The 21319-nt window shown below is 46.9% G+C and overlaps 1 protein-coding gene across 8 annotated transcripts in view; it reads left to right on the forward strand.

Annotated features, from left to right (window-relative positions):
• The window catches only part of RBFOX3 (RNA binding fox-1 homolog 3), a 308060-nt gene that overhangs the window by 245692 nt on the left and 41049 nt on the right, over positions 1 to 21319 (forward strand). The window contains exon 1 of one of the 8 annotated variants that reach the window (XM_076052896.1): positions 17059 to 17693. The exons of the other annotated variants lie outside the window; for them this stretch is intronic. Coding sequence (XP_075909011.1) covers positions 17649 to 17693 — 45 coding nt within the window. The 5' untranslated portion in view covers positions 17059 to 17648. Of the gene's footprint in view, positions 1 to 17058; positions 17694 to 21319 lie in introns of those variants that run through there. 8 annotated transcript variants of the gene reach the window in all.

A 21319-nucleotide genomic window follows, 5' to 3' on the forward strand; every position in this document is an offset into this window, starting at 1 on the left:
TAAAAAAAGGATCGCATATTTCTCTCTATCCCCATGCGTCTGGTGCTGGGAGCTCTCCAAGGTTCTGAAATGTGCGAACCGTTTTGGAACGAGATCAAAACACAATGATCCATTTGCGAGGCGAAATGTGCGCATCCGGCTCTGTATCAGTTGCCATCGGTGAAATTCGTACTTTTCAGCAAATATTCGTAAATGCTTAATTTGTTTTGCTTTTCGGGGGGGGGGGGGGGGGAGAAACGCATCCGCGTTAACTGCCTTTGCTTCAGACGCGCCTCGGCGCATTCGTTTTAAGAAGGTCTGTTTGTGGCTGGCTTCTGTAAATGTTAGGCCGGCACCGCGAACCACCGACGTGGAGTGTGCTTAAGTGATTTTGTCGCAGCCCGATCGCTGGCCAAGCTCGTAGGCTGGTGTTGCTTTCCGTCCGCATGGCTGTCCGTCTGTCGGTCTGCCGGCAGTGACTCAATTTCACATCGATCACTCTCCGGTGCCCCAGACCGTTCCATCACACGACGCCCGCCCGCACTCCTCTCTCTCTCTCACGGAAAGCCGTTCAGGTGCTCATGTTGACATTGCTGTGCCATTTTTTTTTCTTTACCATTTCATATTAGTGCCCCTTGCGTGCTTGACCCCTTTGTACAATGGAGCGAGAGAGCATTGGCAAGGGGTGTGCAACCCCACTACTGTGTTTTATTGCACAGGTGTCTGCCTTGGACCTACAATTAAGGGAGCGTACATCTCTGGAGCATACCACTTTCTGAGCCGAACCATTGCACGCGGTGGCATGTCTGCGGAATTTATATGCACACGTTGGAATTGCAGGCGTAACTATTTAGCATCGACATGCATTTATCTCAATGGTGGGCCGGTCTGAGACGGGCACCCTGGGGAGATGGCGCAGTGTGCTTTGGCACCGGGAAAGCTTTTTATTCACTTAGGGAGATGGCAATTTTCTTAGTGTCTGGGCGTGGTAAAGTGAACGCAGACATAAAAAAACGGGAAAACAAGGAAGTTGCTGGCCTCATTGAATAGTGTATGCAAAATGCATGACATGCTCTGGAAATGAAGGCTATGTCAACTACATAAATGTTTAAAGGGGCCTTTTTTATTTTACATTATAAGCTCTATGCAACTTTTATTTGTCACAGCCGCTAGCTTTTTAACGCTTGTGTCAGCAGTGTGTGTGTGTGTGTGAGGAATGGAGAGGTCAAAGGAATAAGCAAGTGGTTGTCTTTTAATGTTGGTTTATTTTTGAGGAGGGATTGGTGGATGACAAAAAAAATTGAATTCCGAATTGTGTACAAGCGTGCAGCACTGCTGGGACGCTCACCCTATCTTGCGCTGGATAAATGTCTGACATCTCCTCTGGAGATTTATGTTCACCGTAGAACACACATAGACATAGTTTTGCGCTACTGTATAACCACACGCACCACCCTCCATGCACGGATGGCCCCTCCAGCTGATTTATGCGCAAAGTGGGGCATACGGCTGTGCTAAGCAGTGGGGAACAGCTGATGAAAAAGAAATTGATTGATGCAGTTCATTTCTTGGTAAATTGATGACCCGTGGAAATTTCTTTATTGGTCGCTCCAGTGCGGAAGTGACAGCTGCACTGGAGGACCCCCCCCTCCCCCTCCTAAATTACCAATTTGTCTGGCCACGTGGAAAGGCCTGCAAGCCAGCAAGGCACCCCTGACCCTCATGATAAGGGTATTGACAAAACTTGCTGAAATATTAATGCGGCCAATCGCTGCAGTGAGACGAAGACAATAATGGGATTCTCGCTGGTAAATCTACCCGTGGCCCTTTCAGGGTTGCCGGCTTTTCGCTGCACTCTTCAGAAGGCTGCCTCTGCTCAGTGCCAAACGAAGCACCGTTTTTTGTTGTTCCGCAAAATGACGGGAATAAAATGTAATGACGTGTATTGCTAAAATAACGCAGTTCTGGTAATCTTGCAACGCGCATCACTTTTTTGACACGCCGCAATTGTGCACTCTCTGTTCAGACACGAAGCAGGTGCGTTTTGATCGCGTGTGTGTATTTTTCTTCCTCACGTCTTCTATTAGACCTGCCAAAGATGTTAGCAGCTAGTGAAGAGTATCACAGGTTCCTGACTCAGCCACAGAAATTCGCTTATGTCATCGTTATTTTAAGCCCACCACCTCCTCAGTGTGGAAACGGATGTTGGCAATAATTGGGTTTGTTTCAGTGCTGAGTCTCATGGAACCAATGCTTTGAACTCGGCACTGACTGATGCTCATTGACAATTCACAGAAAATCCAGTTTCATAATTTAATTTACATATGAACATGTAAACAACTGAATGAACGAGACAGGTGATTGTATGAATTAATGTAATGCTATACTAAAGGCGCATATTATTTAACAACCCAACAATTCATGCTCATTCTTTTTTGTTGGTTTTCAAAAAATTATCTTAACATGGCTTGCAAGCACACTGTCCAGGAATTTCTTTATTTCCCTGTTTGTCCGTACTGTCCTATACATTTTGTGTTGTCGGGGTGCAAAAGCAAAAGTTGGTTGCCGTGTGGTGCTATCCTAGGTCTGAGTTGTGAACCATGTCTGGCCAACGCTGAGCAACACACGCCAACAAGCAAAAAGTTAATCTGCAATAAGGCCACTAGAAATTGAATTTCAGCGGTCTTAAATGCCAATGTGATGCACTCTCTTCCTCTGTAAGGGCAGTGAACAAATCGGTTTTACTTCCCACAATCCCCTGTTGCTGTACTTGCATGCTTAGCGTCAAACTCGAAATGTTATTTACCAGCCTGCGCTGAACAAATTCCTGTAGGCAAATGCTACTCTTCCCAAAACACTTCAATGCCACACACGAGTAATGCTGACTTCCAGAATTGAGCCAAAAGCTGGTTTCTTGCTTCGGTGCTCGAATTTTGCTTTGTCTGCAACAAGGGCGGCAAGATAATGCGCGCTTGTTTGTGGGTTGATATGCAGTGTGCGTGTGTGTCCGTGTCAGCACACGTTGGCTCAGAGCGGGGCTTGTAAGGGAACGAGGACGGACAGCCAAAAGCCACACCAACAGCCCTTGTGCCACCGTTCTGCCGTGAATTTCCCTGGGCTGTGCTTTACCAAATTGCAAATAAAATTCGCTCAAATTGGGTGATCAGTCTACCGGGGCACAAAACACTCGATTCGCCTTGTCACCTGCAAACAAACAAAAAACGGAGAGAAACGACCTTAATACACGGGCCAGCGTGCTGGAAAACGCACACACGTAAAACACGCTCTCTTGCTTAGCAATGACCGTTCATGAAATTACGAGGATTGTTTTTATTTTCCATCCACAAGCGAGAGGTTTGTGTCACGCGCGTGAACTCGTCGTCAAATGAAGTGTCGCTGGGTAAAAAAAAGCGTTTTTTTTAAGTCAAAGCACGAAAAAATTGAAGGGGGGGTGCAGGTTGCAGTGTCAGCACGGGTTGGTGAAGCATATCAAACGCGACGCCGCTTAGCGATGGGCGATCTCCTGGGGGAATCTCCTGGGACTCGTGCGGTCACACAAAAGATCTCTCGTTCACTTCGACCCGCGATGCCCCGACACTGGCGTGTGCGATTCTGCTTCGCTCGACCAATATAAATGAGGGATACTTGTACAAGCATGTGTGTGCGCGTGTGTGTGTACGTTGAACTTCTTTCGCGCCGCATGTAGCCAACCGTGCTAAGCGGAGGTGGGGGGGAAGCACAACAACACGAAACAGAAAAAATAAGTTCTAAAGAAATCGGTATTGACAGTAAAGGGAAAGTGTCTTTGTCAGTAACCAGCTTCCACCAATAACTGTAATAATGCATACTAACGGTTACCTGTAGACACCATGAGATGCCATCGTGGCCACAGGATCGGCCCTTCCACCTCATGCCTTGCATGTCACCTGACCTCGCCATATCGCGTGTAGTATATCACGCACACAGCCTTGTTTTAAACCGCAGACTCAAAAGCGTCAAATTTGTAGCCACGTTAGATTCCACCACTGCCCCACACTTTCCACAACTGCCCGCCTAATTGGGCCCAGCTCCGGCCTGAGCAAGCGTGTGGCGTGGCTGACCTTACTCACGCGCCAAAACGCTGGGGTAGGCCCACAGCATCCGGTAATGCAGTGGCTCCCTTAGCGGCATGAGTGGGAGTCCGCCGTTAAACTTCTCGCCGGCCTCCCTTTCATTTCAAATGCCACCGACAACGCCCGAGTTCACCCCACCCCCCGGGTATGTTGACGCGCAACCTGTATTCGGAGTCTTCGTGGACCGATCGCACGCGACTTGCGAAACTCCAAAACACGCTGAGATGCTCGGTGACCAGGTAATGGTTGTGCAGCAATTTGGGTTGAATCCATCTGTGCAGAGCTTTGAGTGCGATGCCCTAGTACGGTAGGGTTTCCCCCACTTACTCCCATTTCTTCCTACATACCAAACACTCGTTCAGAACTTTTTATTATGCCAGGTAAGGCACACTGAGATATGTAGTTGTTTTTTTTCACAAGCGACTTGACCACAGATGATAGCTCAACGACGTGGCTCATCACGTGGGAATGTATAGCAGCCAAATACTCTGAACGTGTGATGTCAATTCCTCAATGTGGAGGGGAAAAATCGATGGACCTGGAGGAAAATCCACGCGGGAGAACATACAAACTCCAAATATACAGCAGGAGTCACGGTCGGGATCGAAGCCACGACCTCCTGTATACCAGGCGAGGGCGTTAACATCTCGTCACCGCGGCACCAAATAAAGCTGGCCAAGAATCACCATTCCCAAAACCCTCATGGTAAAGAGTGTTGAGACTCAGGGAGACTTTGTCGAATAAACAAATGGCAGTGAGAACAATGCAAGCGTTTGCATTTGCGCTTCATGTTGTGGTGATATTTTTCCTTGCAACTTTTTTTTTATTATCTCCAGAGTGGTCACAGGTGAATATGCACACAACGATGCCACAACTGTGGTTTGTGAAACAGCTGCATAGCGACCGGGGAGGAGCACATCTTAATGTCCTTACGTCAACACTTGGTCCCTGTGCTTAGGTGATCAATGGACATGAGCTTAATGACGTTCCAGATGGAACATTTTTTTGGCAGAAAAAAATCTGCAGCTCAAAACATAATTCACTCGCAGCAGTTATGGTCAGCACCCGCCAAGATTATTCGCTAGAATTGAGCACTGTTGATACATTACGCAAATGCTTTACGTATAAATTGTATCCAAAGGCATGTTGGGAGTGTACAGCTATGCTAGGAAAGAAAACATGTCCTCCAGCTGTGACATTATCTGCTGTGGGCATTACATCAGCTCTGTTCTGCACTAGTGGCCAGTGGTTTTTATTGGCGGAGGAGTGTGGCTAGATTTGCGTTGAGAGAGAGTGCAGATCCTGCTATTTCCTCCTGGCTGGTTCATGACTGACTGCCCTTTATTCTTGCATAAGATTTCATGCATAAGCTGCAAAAATTGCTCACAAGAAAAAAAGCCCTCTCGGACCTGGCCATTCATTTTTATATAATCCTAACTGACGTTGCCACCTTCGCCTAATGCAGAAATATGAAGCTGTTTTATAATCGCGAAAAATTTGTCTGGCATTGCAAAAAAAAGCCCTTTTTTTTTTGCTAAGCGGTTTGAACACTTTAAAATGATTCCCCACCGACGCTTTCTGCGTGTGAGTGCACTTTGCACGGCGTGGCGTGAAGCGCGTTCGTCAGAGAGAAGGAATCGTGTGTCGGTGGCCGCCACCGTCCCCCAGAAACCCACAGGGCCCGCCCGTAAACACCGCGATTTGCATGCGGCCCATGCGCCTGTCCTACCTCATTACTCGCAGTAAAGCCAAAATCGTCACTTTGATTACTGACTTGGCCGCCAGCGAATGACGCGCCGTGCGTGGCTATTACTCCATGCCACCGTGTTTTGATGGGATTTTTTTTCTAAGCCGCCACGAAGCTCCCTGCGTTTATTTATTATTACTACTACTTATACCAGCAGTAGTAGTAGTATTTTATTCGCATAGCGTTATTTTATTTATTTGCACAGACGTTCATTTTGTTCGCCCGCTCGACTCGCCTTTTGTTTGTTTAACTAATTTGCGATTGTGATGTTGGCACGGCGCCTCTCCATTGGCTTCACGACCGACCGCTGCACGCCGGCTCACCGCACTTTCTCTCGGAAATCCGACGGCAAACACAAATGGCCGTGCCCATAGGCAGGCGGCCACCTTCAAGCGCTCCCACCCCACCTGCTCGTTTCAAGTTATTCCACTTGCTGACTGAGCAGATTTGTACACAATTGCATTCGCCCCTTTGGTGCCCGCAAGCAGCTGCTGCTATCTTTGGCAAAATTCGTTTTTTTTTGTGTTCCCTTTAATCCCTCCCCCCAACCTGAGGATGAATTAATTAAATAATAAAACAATCCTCAAATTCGTCGAAAGTTGCACGACTGCCTGACGTTGCCAGTTCCGTTGGCACTCGTTTGCCGCTCGCCTGCCCGCCTGCCTACCAAAGAAGAACATGTTTTGATGTTTCCTTAGGAGTGTGTGTAAAAAAAAAGATAACCCGTGTGTTTTTCGGTATTTTTTCCTCTGCTCCTTCTCTCAAGTCCTGTTGGTACAGCAAGCCGTGAGCAGAGGGCAATTTGAGGCACGCTTATGCTCCATTAGCAGGGTGACGCAGTGGCTGCGCTAACTTCGTTTGCGCTTAATCTTGGCCGACGCGCATATCTGGCTCGGGTTGGGAAGTTGGGAGCTTAAGCGCATGTTCCGCGAGCCATAAAACGTGCAACCACCCTGAAAATGAAAGTGCGGTGTGGATAACGCCCACAAAAATTGTGTTCATTACTGGACTGCGACACCAGCTAAAGCACCAATCCTATGCCTCATTTCGTAGAGACACACAGCACTGAACACTCCAAAAAATATTCTCCGTTGGCAATCAATTATTTTTAACGCTGCCCGGTAATTGAATCTTTTTTTTTTGCTTTGCTTTAATTCTTAAACATTCTTCGCTGTGCTCATTGCCGACGCGGCAGCGCCAATGAGTAATGCCTCCGTGCTCACGGGCCCTCTCGCCGGGGTCCGTAACGCTACGGCGCATTTGGCTTCTCCCAATATCACGGCGGGTTTCCAAAGGGGCATGCGCCTCGCAGCGCTGGGGATTCATTAAAAGAGTTTTATTTAAAAATGTAAAAAAAAAAGACTGGTTTATCGCAGTCGGCGGTCCGATCCCAAGGCACAAAGGAGACGTGACCTTAATTTTCAAACGCCACCGACTCTTGTTTTGTTGTCGTTCACCCCGGGTGCTCTGCTAATTAAAGTCTCTCTGCTAATGGGCCACTTTGGTGGTTATTATGGGATTAAACCTGCCTCGGCAGTCAAATGCTCATCGGCCAAAGCTCACGATGCCGATCGTGGAAACAGAATTCCTCTGTCGTTTAGCAAGCGCTCCGTTCAGGTGTGGATTTTACATTTTGTGATTCTCACCACTCTCTCCGATCAAAATCAGAATCCGAATCTTTATTTCGACGGGAGGAATCTGATGAGCTTCGAAGATATTTTTTGTCACAGTTTTGTCAGTCGGGAGTTGTCAGTGCAAAAGGTCCCAGTTTAGTCTGGAGTGACCCAGTGAGCGATCACAGGTGGAGCAGTTGTTTCTGTTGTCGTCATCATCGTCGTCGTGCGCGTATATTCCCGTAACGCACGAGAAGCTAGGTATAAGCACATCATGTATAAACACAGTTATGGTATAAGGACACGTGGGACGAGATACAAGAGCACGGCCGGTTCGGACATCACTTGGCACTGACATTAGCTGCGGTTGAGAATCCCACGTTCATTGCACGGTGAGCTGTCCACTGTCTTTTATATACTGTATCAGCTCGGCATTTGCTTATGTAGCAGCTTCATTAAGGGTATGTGGAGAGTGCGTGCACGTTTGTTCAAATGTACCCCTGCACTCATTCGCGTGGAGCGGTGTGCCTATACGCATGCGAAATTAGCATGTAAGAGCATTTACGATATGCAAAGTGTGTAAACACATGCACGTTTAACAGTAATTACGGTGCTTGTGATTAAGCGCAGCTCCTCTTGTGTGATGTTTCATACAAATGTAAGCCTGGCCATACGGATTTGTGTTATTGTTGTTCCCGTGATTTGCTCAAGGGCTTGCTTTGCTTTAAAAAAAAGTTGTTAAATACTCGCTAATTCAATTTAACGTCCTTTACTTAGCCAGGTGAGAGCTAATTGAGATGCATGATTTATTTGCCAAATTAAAACATCAGGAACAATGGATGCGTAATAACCGTCATTATTTTTTGTATAATTTAGTCAGAAGGTAATGTTCGCACTCGGAGCCTTTTTTTGGTGGTGGGGGGGGGGTCACACCGCTACGTGGTGAGATGCTCTTGAAATTCATTGGAGCTTCTTTAAAACGCACTCGACATTTGTGTTGCTTTATTCATTGCATCCACCCAGCCCCGCACGCCTCCACGTGCATGCGCGCGGGTGCGACGTCTGAGTTGTTGCGAGCGTACGAGAACGAATTGAGATATTTTTTTTTTATCTTGCGTCCGCTGGAAAGTTGCAGTGTATAAACAATATCTGATGAAAGAACACAGCTCGGAGGCATGGGTTTTACACACGCGCGTGAAAAAATGATGAGAAGACTGATGTCTTACAAGGCATGCCGTCTAGTTAAAATTGAGCCTGCTTCCTCTTGCATGTAATCAAACAATGTTTTTTTTTTAATGATGGCACGTTTCCGCATTTTCGTCAACATCTTATGTAAATATAACCCCACCCCTGGCCTCTCCCCCCCCCCGATCCCCTTCCCACATGCCATCCCCCGCCGCAAACATTCTGCAGACTCTAACTATACCAATTTTAGCCTCCTCACAAAACAAAACAAAAAACGGTTAAAAAAAGTTCATCTTTCACGTGTGGGGAAGGTTACTGGACCTTGTCGAATGCATGCGGAAAATGTGGCAGCAGCCGCCCGTGGAAAGCCTGCATGCTGACATGCGATTAATGAGGCTGCTTGGGAAGAGTCCATTAGGAAGGCTGATGAATGTTATTTATGGGTCTCTTCTGGCCACCGCTGTCATTAGAGCATGCCGTTTGTTGCACGTTGGGTCATACCTCCACCCACAACCACCCGCTGCCCACCTCATTCCCCCCCCCGCCCCCCACCAAGCCCATGCTTTCCAGCTTCGTTAAGGCTTCGGGAGATTGAGTAGCAAACGGTCCACGAACGCTTCCTGGAAGCAGAAGCGCCGCTTTTCTGGCAGCAAATTTGGCACGGAGACGGGAAGAGGGTGTTACATATATAAAAACCAAACTGCTGTACTGGAATATAAAAGTATAGGTTGCTAATGACTCTGTGCCGCAGGGCAGCGGTCTCACGATTGGCTTTCTCGCAGTCACCTGATCAGAGGGAGCCCAAGCCAAAATGGTGGCACATGCATTTGTAAACAAAACTACAGTCTCAATTTTTCCTCTGTCACGAACTTGATATTGATTTGTTTGTTTCCTTTAAATATGTTATAGTAGATTACCTTTACTATTGCACTTTAGACATTTAATTTTTGATTTCCTGGCTTTCAATAAAACATTTAAGTGGGCTGTTATAAGATTACGTGGCTTTTTTTCGATGGGGCTGTATGGCCACGTGACGTTGAAAATCCAAGCTATTTTTATTTTGGTCTTCATCCATCATCATCTCTAGACCTACGTATTCGCCATAAACATATCAAAAGTTACAAACTCTCCAGCGTGCCCAGGATGTCAACTTTGTAACTAGAGGTTTTAGTGCACCGAGGGTCAATAATCATCACGGAGTGGCGACCAAAGAACGGAACGCATCGGAGAGTACATCCACCAAATATATGGAGCGATGAAATCAGTTATTTTGCAGGTGCATTGCAGAATCACGAGGGGTGTTGGCTGTTTGGCGAAGCCTTCAGCGGTGGGTTCACCATGGATGATGCGCATGAATCGCCAAGAGCTAAAAAAAATACATAGACACATCTTCCCTAGTAAATTATATTACAGGACATGCACGTTCTTGGACGTTCACTTTAAAGTGAGCAATACTGCCTACTCTCAAAGGATAATTTGGAAAATCATCAGCGGACCCTGGTCAATCCACCAATGGATGAAGGCCTTCTCACACCATCGCCGTGTGTTATAGTCTTGTGAAGCGAAGATCCATCTTGCTGGCCTACACAGAAGCTCTTCTCGTTGCTCCATATCCGCGGTGGTCATCCTCTCTCTCTCAGGCGCGCTGTCGCTGAGCGACGATTCTGGCACAAGTCTCATCCGCTCGCCACCATCACTTCCAGCCGTGACGTGTCCTGGCCAGACCCACTTACTTCCCTTAACGGTCGATACGATGACTTTCATTTACATTTGTTCCCTGTTTTCCCCGTGTGTTTTTCTCTGCTTAACTCTCGGGGAAATTCCAAGCGTGCATGTCTCCCTGATGATTCTTTACACAAGCTGTTTTATCGCCTAGAAAGTGGTAAAAACTGTTCTTATATTTTGATACTGGCAAGGGAGGTCCCGTGACTTTGAGATTGTGTTTTATTTTATTTGTAATTTTTTTGAAAAATCCTTCAAAACTTACCAGTATTTCATTGACTCTCTGCAACTTTTGAAGACAACTCTGCTTTTGCATCCTCTCTCTTAAGTATGAATACAGAATGATAATATGTATTTCTACTGGAGGGATCTGATGAGCGATAAAGCTCTTTGTCACAGATGTCCACTGTTGCTGCACAGCGTCCTGAGAAACGGTCCCATTCACATGCTGCTTAAGTACAATTCTTATATTTTTGTGGATCTGCATTAATTTTTCCAGGAAAAAAGAAAACTATAAAATGTTTCTCCACCTAACCTAAATATTATAGTGTTTCAAAAGCGCAGGGTTGATGACTCGGCAGGGAGTGGTGGGAGTTTATCATAATTTTTGCTCCCAATCGGAAATCTACCCCGATTGTTTGCGCAGCGAGCGGATCGGTGCGGATGATCGGACGCATGTAAATAGCGTCATCGCGTGTGAGATCGGAATTAAGATTGTGCCACGCCAATTTTTGTCAAAACTAGTTCTCATGCAAACCAATGCGAATGAACTTACAGAAATGGCCATGATATATACGAAATAGCCATAACACAAACTCTGCGAGTGTTCAAGTTAACTTCTGATCAGTGAGCATTGTGCCACTAAAACTGTGGGAAAGCATCGCCCTGGATCAATCCATGTTCTAACCTCACCTAAATTTAGAGATTATTTACCACTGACGGCAAAGATTACTGTTATTGAACATGTACAATATGCCCATAATTGTACATGTGCAATGCATCCATTTAATTTCGGTCTATTTTAATGTTCAATGTATGCACATTCAATTATGCACTCAAAACATCGCTTTATAAAGTGTGTAAATTGTATGAACACGTTTTGCTATAAATAAGATTATTCTAATAAATAAGTATATATTTATTTTTATTTATCTTTGCCAATATTTCAGTGTTATCCCATTATACGAGTGGGATTTCTCCAGATACTGCTGTTTCCTCATGCTTTAAACACTTTGAGGAGTGTGATACATTATTATGCAATTGTGCAAATCTGATCCCATTTCCTCAGGATCAGATAAAAAAAAAACTGATAGGCGGATCAGATCCGTTTAGGATTGTATTTGTACTCGGAACTGATCCACGTGTTCGTATCAACAATACCTGAAGTGCGCTCACCTAGTTGGCGTACTGCGCTCTTGATTCCGATAACATGAGTTTGATTCCTGGCCATAGCTAAACTGAGCACCGAGTGATATTCGAGCCGATCCTGCCCCCTCTACCCGCTCCAGGGCACCAAGCCCGCACTGATGAGCGTAGCCAAAATGTTGTTCAACAACACCACCCAGGATTCAGATTCAGAATATCTATTTATACTGGATGAATCCGTAGCGCTATAAAGCTCTTTTTCACAGATGTCCAGTAGGTTTCACAGATGTCTGGTAGGTGCTGACCAGGTGCGGAGAGGCATTCGTCCAGCAGTGGAATGACAAATGGTTGTACGATACTATGATTACAATTGTCAGTTTCCACTGTACTTAAAAAGTGTGGGATGCGTATTTATATATCCTCTTCGTGAATATTGCTGCATAGGGCCCTCTCATGTGTCTATCGCTATGAATGTGTGCTCAAGGCCTGGGGATAAAATAACTAGGCTAGAAGCCGTGTCTTATTAATAAAACACAATTTTAGGAGAAGAAAATGTTGCACTGCGCCTCCATAATTGAACGGCTGCTACATCTGTGCACCCGTGGCTTTGCGAGAAAATGCATATGCTTCTTACAAGATTTCAGAAAGACTTCCACCTGCATTTGCTACTTATTTAGGCCTTCTAAGTCTCTATATGAGACGGCAATGGTGGGAAATTAAGCATAGAAATGCCGGAAAATGTAAAAAAAAACATTGCACACAGCTAGTTTTGCATTTAATTAGACAGCTCTTATCGTGGCCCAATTTCCCACTTGTATCATCCGCTGTGTAGCTACGGTCACTGGACTTTTCATACAGATTTCGCCAGTTTGATTTCCCAGCAGTATGAATGGGTGCACCCACTATTAGTAGATCGGCAGGCTGTGTGTGGTGGGGTAGAATGTTGGATACTCCCACCTCTTTCAAGATGTCTGGCCTTCGTGGAAACGTAGTCCCAAATATCCTTTAGAGGGGCCTCTCTGGAACCCTCTCTCTCGTGGAGGCCCTTACACCAGCTGTTGTGGCATTAGCAAGCAAATGCATTGCTGCACCTTTCCCTTTTATGTTTTATGTTATCCACATGCCCAAATGGTCTGCGGAAACTCCTCTCATCCGTAGATGGATTATTCCAATTTATTATTTGTGGATAGGAGGAGGTCAGAAGTGGCAACGATTTCGCCCTATCATGTGCAGATGTCACCCAGAAATGCCCCTTAAAAAGTGCTAAATTCACGAAATGTTTATTCGCTTCCCTTTCCACCGTTAAGGGGAGCCAACCAAGTTCACAATAATCCGTGCATTTAACTGCAAATAGCTGCACGGATATATATATACCGAGCCCCCTAAAGTGACATTAAAAGGGATCTGCCAATAGTGCCTTCAGTATCAAAGCAGATAAGGGGGGCTTCAACTTATATGAAAATATAAAAAAATGTACTATGATTTTGCCTCCTTTATGATTTATCACGTAAAAAGTTTACATTTATCGTATCTAAAAACATACAAATTATCAATGTAATCATAACCAAGAGGCATGCATTTCACTGTATTCACTTTAGCCACACATATAATTGTTTTGTGTGCAAAAAACATGAAAAAAATATATGGTCATCAGTCACAACAACTGCTTGCGAACAATAATATAATTACTTAATCAAAATAAACGTGTTGTTTGAAAACGACGTTCACAGTTGCTGGCACACATTCTACAGCTTTACCGCTTCTCGTGACAATATTGTCAGGATTGTGTAACTTATTCAGTTCTCATCTAAAAAATAATCTCATTACCATAATTATGTTGGTGTCGGTTTCCTTCGTAACCAGCTGAGAGCTATTTGAGATAGACAGTTTCTCTTTGAAGGAGCACCAGCTGCACATTCATGGAGGGGGAAACAATTTTAACGGTGTAGTTAGTGTAGAACAGAAACAATTGAGATAACAAAACGATACGTTTCCGAAACTGACATTTACGTGCAATATTATTACTAAGTGTTGTACAGGGTGGTCCAGATGTCTTGTGATACCTAATCAATTGACCCCTACCTTTTTTTTACTTTGCATATTCATTTCTGTTTTCAATAAACCTTTCTTTAAAATATATATTCCGTTTGAGAGGACTGAATAGAGGTCACAAGACATCTGGAACCACCCTATACGATGGAAACTCAGACCAAGGCTTTATTTCAGCTGATAAGACCCTTTGAGCTCAGCAGCTCTTTTGCCAAAGGACGACCACAGCCCCAGACCGTTGGCAGTGTTGGCTCTTACAGGACCTTTGAGGGTAGGAAAACAGTAACGCGGTCACGTTAAATACCGTTAAAAAGAACCGTAGGGTAAAGCACGGAATGAGGGCCTCCACTATATGGAGCTCTAGATAGCCTCTCTGGGGTGTTTTTTTTTAACTAAACTATTTTTTCATTTGACCAGGTAAGGCCCACTTGAGCTATATAGCTATTTTTCACAAGCGACCTGGTCACCAAATGATAGCCCAATGAAGTGGCTTATCATGTGGAAATGTATAGCCAAATACTCTTAAACGCATGTTGATTTTGAATGTTGATTGAAAAACCGGAGGACCCGGAGAAAACATCCACGGGACCATGGGGAGAACATGTAAACTCCAAATATACAGGCGTCAGGGTCGGGATCGAACCCACGACCTCCTGTTATACCAGGCGAGGGAGTTAACCTGCTCTTCCATGCTGTCCAGATATCCTGAAGGTGGAGGTCCAATAACCATGTGCATAATTGTGGTAATGGCTGGTACAATGTATGTATGTATGTACGTTCAACTTCTTTCGTACCGTACGTAGCCAATCGTGCGAATTGGAGATGCGGGGGAAGGACAACAAACTTAACATAAGTGTAATAATTAAGTTTTAGCTTTATATATATATAGTCTATGCCCTGTATCAGAACAGGGTTTCACGAAAGGCGAATCGCACTCACTCCAATATCACACAACCGGATTCGAAAAAATCGCATCTAATCCCTCGCGACTGACCATCGCGCGATGCATGCGATGATTCCCCAGCTACTGTTTGTTGGTCGGGCAGGTGGTTCTCGTGTGTGGCGACGGCGGGCGCTGTTTATTCGGTGTTTACCTGCGTTTGCTTTGGAGCACGGGCAAGCGGTGAGCACCGTGAGCTGTTTGCACGACAGCCTTTTGTGAAGAGTGGCGTGTTTGATGCCAACGTCGAGGTGTAATCACGCAAAGTTAGGCCTCGTCTGCGCAGTGTGTTGGGGAAGATGCAAGGGTAACCTTGGAATGAAATATTTATAAGCAGTCACATTCAGGATACCTTTTTTGAGGGGGGGGGGAGGCGGAGGGAGGGAGCAAGGGGAAGGCGGATGTGTGATTGCATTTCAACGGATGTGGACAGGAAAAAGGATGGACAGATACAATTAAGGAGCCTTAATATTTTTAGGGTTTTCTCTTGGCTGACATTTTGACATTTCAAATATAAAAACTGTTAGAAATTTAATTTACAATATACGTATTTTGTTTCAAGAGAAAAGTTTGGGTTCGCTTTACTTAATAAGTGGAACCCACCGAGGAATTCAGCAGCTTGAATGGAAAAAGAAACGTTCATACTTAAAAAAACACTTCACCTGCTGAGAGCAATGCTGTTGAGAGACATTGGGAATCTAAAGGTCAGATGGACACTTACTCAAATTACAGCAGAAGAGAGGCAATGCAGAAAGTTTAACCTTTCACAGGACGAGACGGACACTTACTATTCCCACGCGCTTGTGGAGTTGGAAAGGATGTTGATCCCAAGACACGGGAGGAGCCAATAGAGCCACGCATGGTTGCCTCTGCTCCGGCCAATACTGGCAGTTATAGAAATAAAGAAGGTTACATCAAGCTTCTCAACCCCACAAAATGGAGCAGTGTCTATCCGCAAATGGTTTCTGCAAAGCCAGTTTGGGCGTAGGGCGAGTGTGAGTTGTGTGTTTGTGCCGATGATGGGGTTTGTTCCCTCCGTTATTGCCCTCTTGGAGGTTTGGTGAGGTCCAACTCTCCTTCACTTTTGCTGTATTTGAAAATGACGCAGTGGTCACATTCCACTGGCGAGCCAAAAAGTAATAGTTGTGGGATTTATATATTTGTATTTCTCACTTTTTCTTCTTCTGTAAATGGATTTCTATCGCTGCGTTTCCCAAAGCAATAGGCTCGTAAGTACTGCACGGCAGCAAATGCATCGCTAATGTGAAAGAATAATGAAAGAGAGAACGACATTGACCAGGCATTGACATACAATAAACAGATAACATAAACCCTTGGCACCAGCCGAGAAATACAAAAAAAAAATGATGGACGATATTACTTTGAAAGACTCTTTAATTCCAGCGGAAGACTGCAGCATAATAAATTAAGTGCAAAATAAATTATTCAAACGGCTCGACTTTATGGCAGGAAGTCCAGATAGAATCCGAACCTCCCCGCGTTCCGTATGCCGGGGACGTTGAGCCAGAGTGCTCGCTTGGCCCCCCGCGCGTGCACCTGAGATTTTAGAATTGCGTTCCTACACGTGTGAGCAATTATAACGCGGGATGATTGAGTGCGTTCCGTGGCTCGCGTTGCTCTTCGCTTGATATCGGCCGCTATTGCCTCTCCTTTGGGAACTATCACCTCTTGCGAAGGCTGCAAACCAATATGCACACAAAATATTACTTTGTACACCGAAAATCGTCAACAATCGCGCGTGAGCGATGAGGTTTTTCATTTTTATTTGATTGCGTATTCCGCGTCCGAGGGGCCGCTTGTGTAAAGTGAAAATGCGGGGGATGCGAGCGTAAACAGATGGGCGGTGGGGGGGGGGCGCACCAGTATTTAGCGGAGCGGCCCGAGGTTTGCCACTGCGGCATTGTGCGTCCTCTGAATTGCCCGGCGCTTTGGCGTTTCGGAGCGGCAAAGTAATGACGTGTGTGAGTGCGTCTGCTCTAAGGGACCACGCCGCCAGGTTGCGGAATTACCAAGATGCGGCGTTTTCTAAAGGATGCGTTCAAACGGAGAGCTCGTCTGGAATACTTGCACAGCACTCTCTCTGCTCGTGCACCCCCCCCCTCCACCCACCCTGTACCCCGCCCCCCCCCCTCCTGCTTACAGCCCACCCGCACACACACACACACACGCAGGCCGTTCCTTTTGACGTTTCAGAAGGGCCCCTGTGCACCTGTTTTTCCGCCTGACATTTAAGCGGCTGGTATGGCGAAGGGGGCAGGGCCTTTGGGGGCTTATTTACGGTGAAAGGGCTTCGTGTGCGTGGGAGGGTTGTGTGGAGCCTTCTGGGGGGTGGGGAGGGGGGTCAGGGTTATGGGTGAAGGGGTGAAAATCCCGGTGATTATGACAACATTCATGGTAACGGAGCGAGCGTTGCTCTGCCCCATTCATAACACTTTTCCCCCAACCGCAAACTTTACAATTTGACGTCTGGCACCGTTCGACAACATGAGAGCGCGTAACTTTGGATTACGTGGCGATTCCCGTTTCTGACAGCTGAAGTCTTATCGACACCAGCCCCCACCGTCGCCGCCACCACCTCTCACCCCCTCCTGCTTTTGAATAAGCGGTCTCTGTCACCCGAGTGAGTGAATGGGCCGCTGGCGTGTCCCATTGGCAGCCCCGCCCCTCCACGCTCCCTGCCATGGCAAGCGAGCCCTTCTCAGGCTGGGTTCAACCCTCGGGCCATATGGTGTCTTGACGTCTCCAGCTGACGTCGCGGCACTGCTGAGCCTTGGCACGCATCGGCGGTCGAGGCCACGGAGAGACGGCACCGCGGTTCGGAGCGCCAAAACGCGGAGCCGCCAGTGACCGAGTGACCATCTCGTCGTAGGAGGCGGTAGCTGCGAGTCCATGAGGACTGGCTCCACACCTTCAGGATGTATCGAATTCACTGCATAGGGATGCCTCTACCCATGCTGCAGGTGGGACCGTCGTGACTGACCGCCGGGGTGTGGTGGTTGTGACTGTTTCCAGCAAGACTCGTCTTGCCTGTCTGCAAGAGCCTCGAGCGGTCTATAACCTGAGAAAACCTTTTTTTTGTGTTAAAGCGAAACGTCCCCGTTTCGGGCACGTGTGTGTGTGTGTGCGCTGTATGGGCGTTTTTTTTTGTTGTTGTTGCAAGCGCCGAGCAGACCTGTGGAATGCCTTGGTACAGTAAATGTAATAATTTCAGGTGTGGGTGTATGCTCGTATCGCTCTCTACGGAGCAAAATGTTTCGTCGGTTTCGGTGTTTGCTTCGCAAATTGGACGTTGGTTTGAGCCGCAGACGGTCGTGCAGCCGGAAGATTAATACCCGTTTGTGAACGCCGTTTTGAGCAACACTTGTTGACAGATACATTGTAAATGGACTCGAGTTGCCGCCGGTGGCGGCTGGTTAGTATTTGCGTCGTGTAACGAGAGAGTCCGGGTGGCTTTCTGGGTCGTGCTGGCGCGTTAGCCTCGTGGTGGCGTGCGGCTGCACCGCGGAAGAAAGACCTGTTGTTCTCCTGTAACTCTGTAACTGTGAGCATTATCCGAGGTGTTTGCTCGCGAAAGGTTTTGTTGTCTTGCGTGTGTGGCATTTGACTTAGGGTGTCCTGTGACTTGCCATCGGCGTGCTGTCCGCAACGTCAGTCTGCCGCCGTAAGGCGACAACGTCAGCTTTGTATCGTGCAGTAAACCCACTGCAGCGCTTCGCTCCTTCAACGTAGGAGGAGGAGGAGCAGTAAGACGATGCCAGCTCCTCTCTCCCGAAGCCCCCTCTTGGTCGTGGCTAGCCAGACCTCGGCATCGGCATTCATCTCCTGGACATATTGCTGCCATAGGCAAGAATAGAATTCACTTTAGGTTTCTTTTTTAGTGACGGCCAAATATGGCCATCGTTACGCTGATCCTGCGGCAACATTTAATCGTAAGGTCTGGTTTGAGGTGACGTGTCTCGTGAACAGAGTGCCTTATTACTTAATGAGTCGAGGATCCTCTGCAATGATGGCACGATTTGAGGTGCACGGTTTCCCACCTTGTTTCATCTTCATCATCGCCAGACGCTGAAGGTCTCCCATAGTCAGCACTGAGCACCCCCCCCCCCCTGCTGCCCCCAGCCCCCAGCTCAGCAATGTCACCATCCCTCATGGTCCTGCGATGCAACGATCCATCTTGTTCATACGTACGAGCTGACCTCATCGCTCCATCTCCGCGGCAGTCCACCTCTCGGTTGTGTTCTCTCCTCTCTTTCTTTTTGCTGCCGCTCCATAGTCGCCGTCGTATCATCTCGCCTCGCCGCATGTCCTTCCCAAACCCACTTGCTCTCCTCAACGGTCGATACGGTGTCCCTCATTTTTGCTTTTGATTTTACGAGTTCTGCGATCCGTCCTTCCGTCTCTCGGTGTAATTCCAAACGTGCACACCGCTCTCGACGCTTCTTTGCACACTTTTCGGATTTTGTTCCAGTTTTTTGTATGCCAGTTTTCGTGTTTCCCATTCAATACTGATTGAAAATATTCCGTTCTAAGGCACATTGAGGTGTTGCTTTTATATATCGGTTTTCCAAACTTGCACTCACCACTTTCTTTAAACATTTCGATCCTGGCCCACCTTCAGTAATTGCCCAAAGTGTATATATATACCATAACGTGCATTCCAGTTGTCCCCTTCAAAAAAATATCTTTCTTTATTTAGCAATCCTGATATTTGCCACGAGCTCAGCTTGACAGAGTTTATGATGACGTTGATCTCCCATTTTCTCTCATCAATTTATATCGGTTGTGATACTGACCGTGACTTCAGCAAATCTGATTTGGTTCAAATCTTCTCCGGTTATGTACATGCCTCAATTTCTCCAAAACAATTTCCAGAAAACATATTTGAATTAATAACTTTTGGCGACGGCGTATCTCCATGGCTGACTAGCCTTCCCCCACATGCATTGTGTTACTTTGTTATGTGCAGTTGTCCATGCAGTGATTCTATCCCTGTGAAATGGTTTCCGTCTTAATTGTTTTTTTTCTTTATTTTAGCCTTTTCGGTTTTTGCGAGAGGTTGGATGACGTCGTCAATTTCCAATGAGTCAAATTCATTTTCATAGCCCGCGAAAAACAGCTTGTCGCGATGGTGTTTTATGCTCATTAGTCTTTTGCAGACTCTTATTCTGCCTCATTTATGAAATTAAAATAAAATTAACGGCCCTTTGCTGGAAATTGAAACGTTTATTATTATTTTTGCGATGGAAGAAGTTGTAAAAATAAACACAGGCTGTTGTCTAGAAGGTAAAACTAAATATTGTATAGCACAGACGACCCACTGGCTATACCGAGATCTCAGCAGACTGTGCTGACTTCGTGTACAGGAGGAAAGTGGATTACTACTGCATGGCAGACTGCATGAGGTGGGTGGGGGGGGGGGGCGTGTGGAGTGGCGGTGCCACATTTTTCTGCTTAGAATTCACAACGGCTTTGCTCCCGGTTGTGCATCGCTGCTCGGACCTCGTAGCATCGTCCACCGTCGAAGCGGCTCCCCTCTTGGAGCGCAGTCATAATTTAGGCTCCACACATCGCACGCATCGCCGCCACCGCGGCGGACCGCCGGGCTCGCCTCGGGCGCCTTCGCGGGAGGAAAATAAAAGATGGGGAGGGCGGGCAGTGTCGTCCGCCTCCCCCCCCCCCTTCGCGGAGTTTTGAGTGACTCCTGCATGTGCGTCCGAAGCCGAGAGTGACAGAAGCAGCCACTAACGATAACGCAGGGTCAACGCGTGCCACAGACGGCTTGAGGTGTTGTGTCAAGCTGTGTCAGAGGGTGGCAGTGGGTGGAGTGCGCGGGTGGTTGGCGGGGGGGGGGAGGGGGGTACGTCACGTGTATGCGTTGAGACAGCCGCTGCGAAGCGCTGATGTGCAGAATGCGCGACGCTTTAGAGTCCGCTGCGCTCTTGTGCTCCTGTTTGCGCGTGCAAGATGTGAAATATTGCCGGCGACGCCACCACGGTGAGCAAGCCCGCACGCTTCCCCAGTGAAGCGTGCGGGCTTGCTGGGTGCATTCGCGCTGCTTGCGGCAACAAACGGGACACTCTCCGGGGTTGCCGGCAACTATCCCAACATTTACAAGCTCACTTATAATGTGTTGCGAATTACAAACAGGGTCTTTGTAGTGCGACCAGAGTGCATTTAAATGTGAACGTGGGGTTCTGATTCAGTTTCAGATGGGAAATATTTAACGGTCAATTCCCACAGCTGCTAGGTGATTCTGTTGCCCAATAATGTTGCCCTCGGCTCCAGCACACCCGGCGGTGTTACTCCGTCGACACCATGCGCAAGGCTAGGCCTCTTGTATTGTACGTGGGTGTCATAGTCCGTTATTTTTGTTCAAAAATTTTATTTTTCGTTTCATGATTGGCAGCAATTGATTTTGTTAATAAAAAGGGGCTCTTCAATCCCCTGCGAGGGCTGAGCAACCTGAGCTTAAGGGGGAAGTTGTGCTGCGGTGCCCCGGTCCGTACGGAACCAAGTCGCTTGAAATAAATCTGGCAATGTCGCTCTTAAAGACGCGTGTAAAATTATCTGTTTACGCGCGTGTGTA

This window comes from Petromyzon marinus, chromosome 3, assembly GCF_048934315.1.
Source record: "Petromyzon marinus isolate PM22_M1 ecotype Great Lakes invasive population chromosome 3, UKy_Petmar_22M1.pri1.0, whole genome shotgun sequence".
Taxonomy (NCBI): domain Eukaryota; kingdom Metazoa; phylum Chordata; class Hyperoartia; order Petromyzontiformes; family Petromyzontidae; genus Petromyzon; species Petromyzon marinus.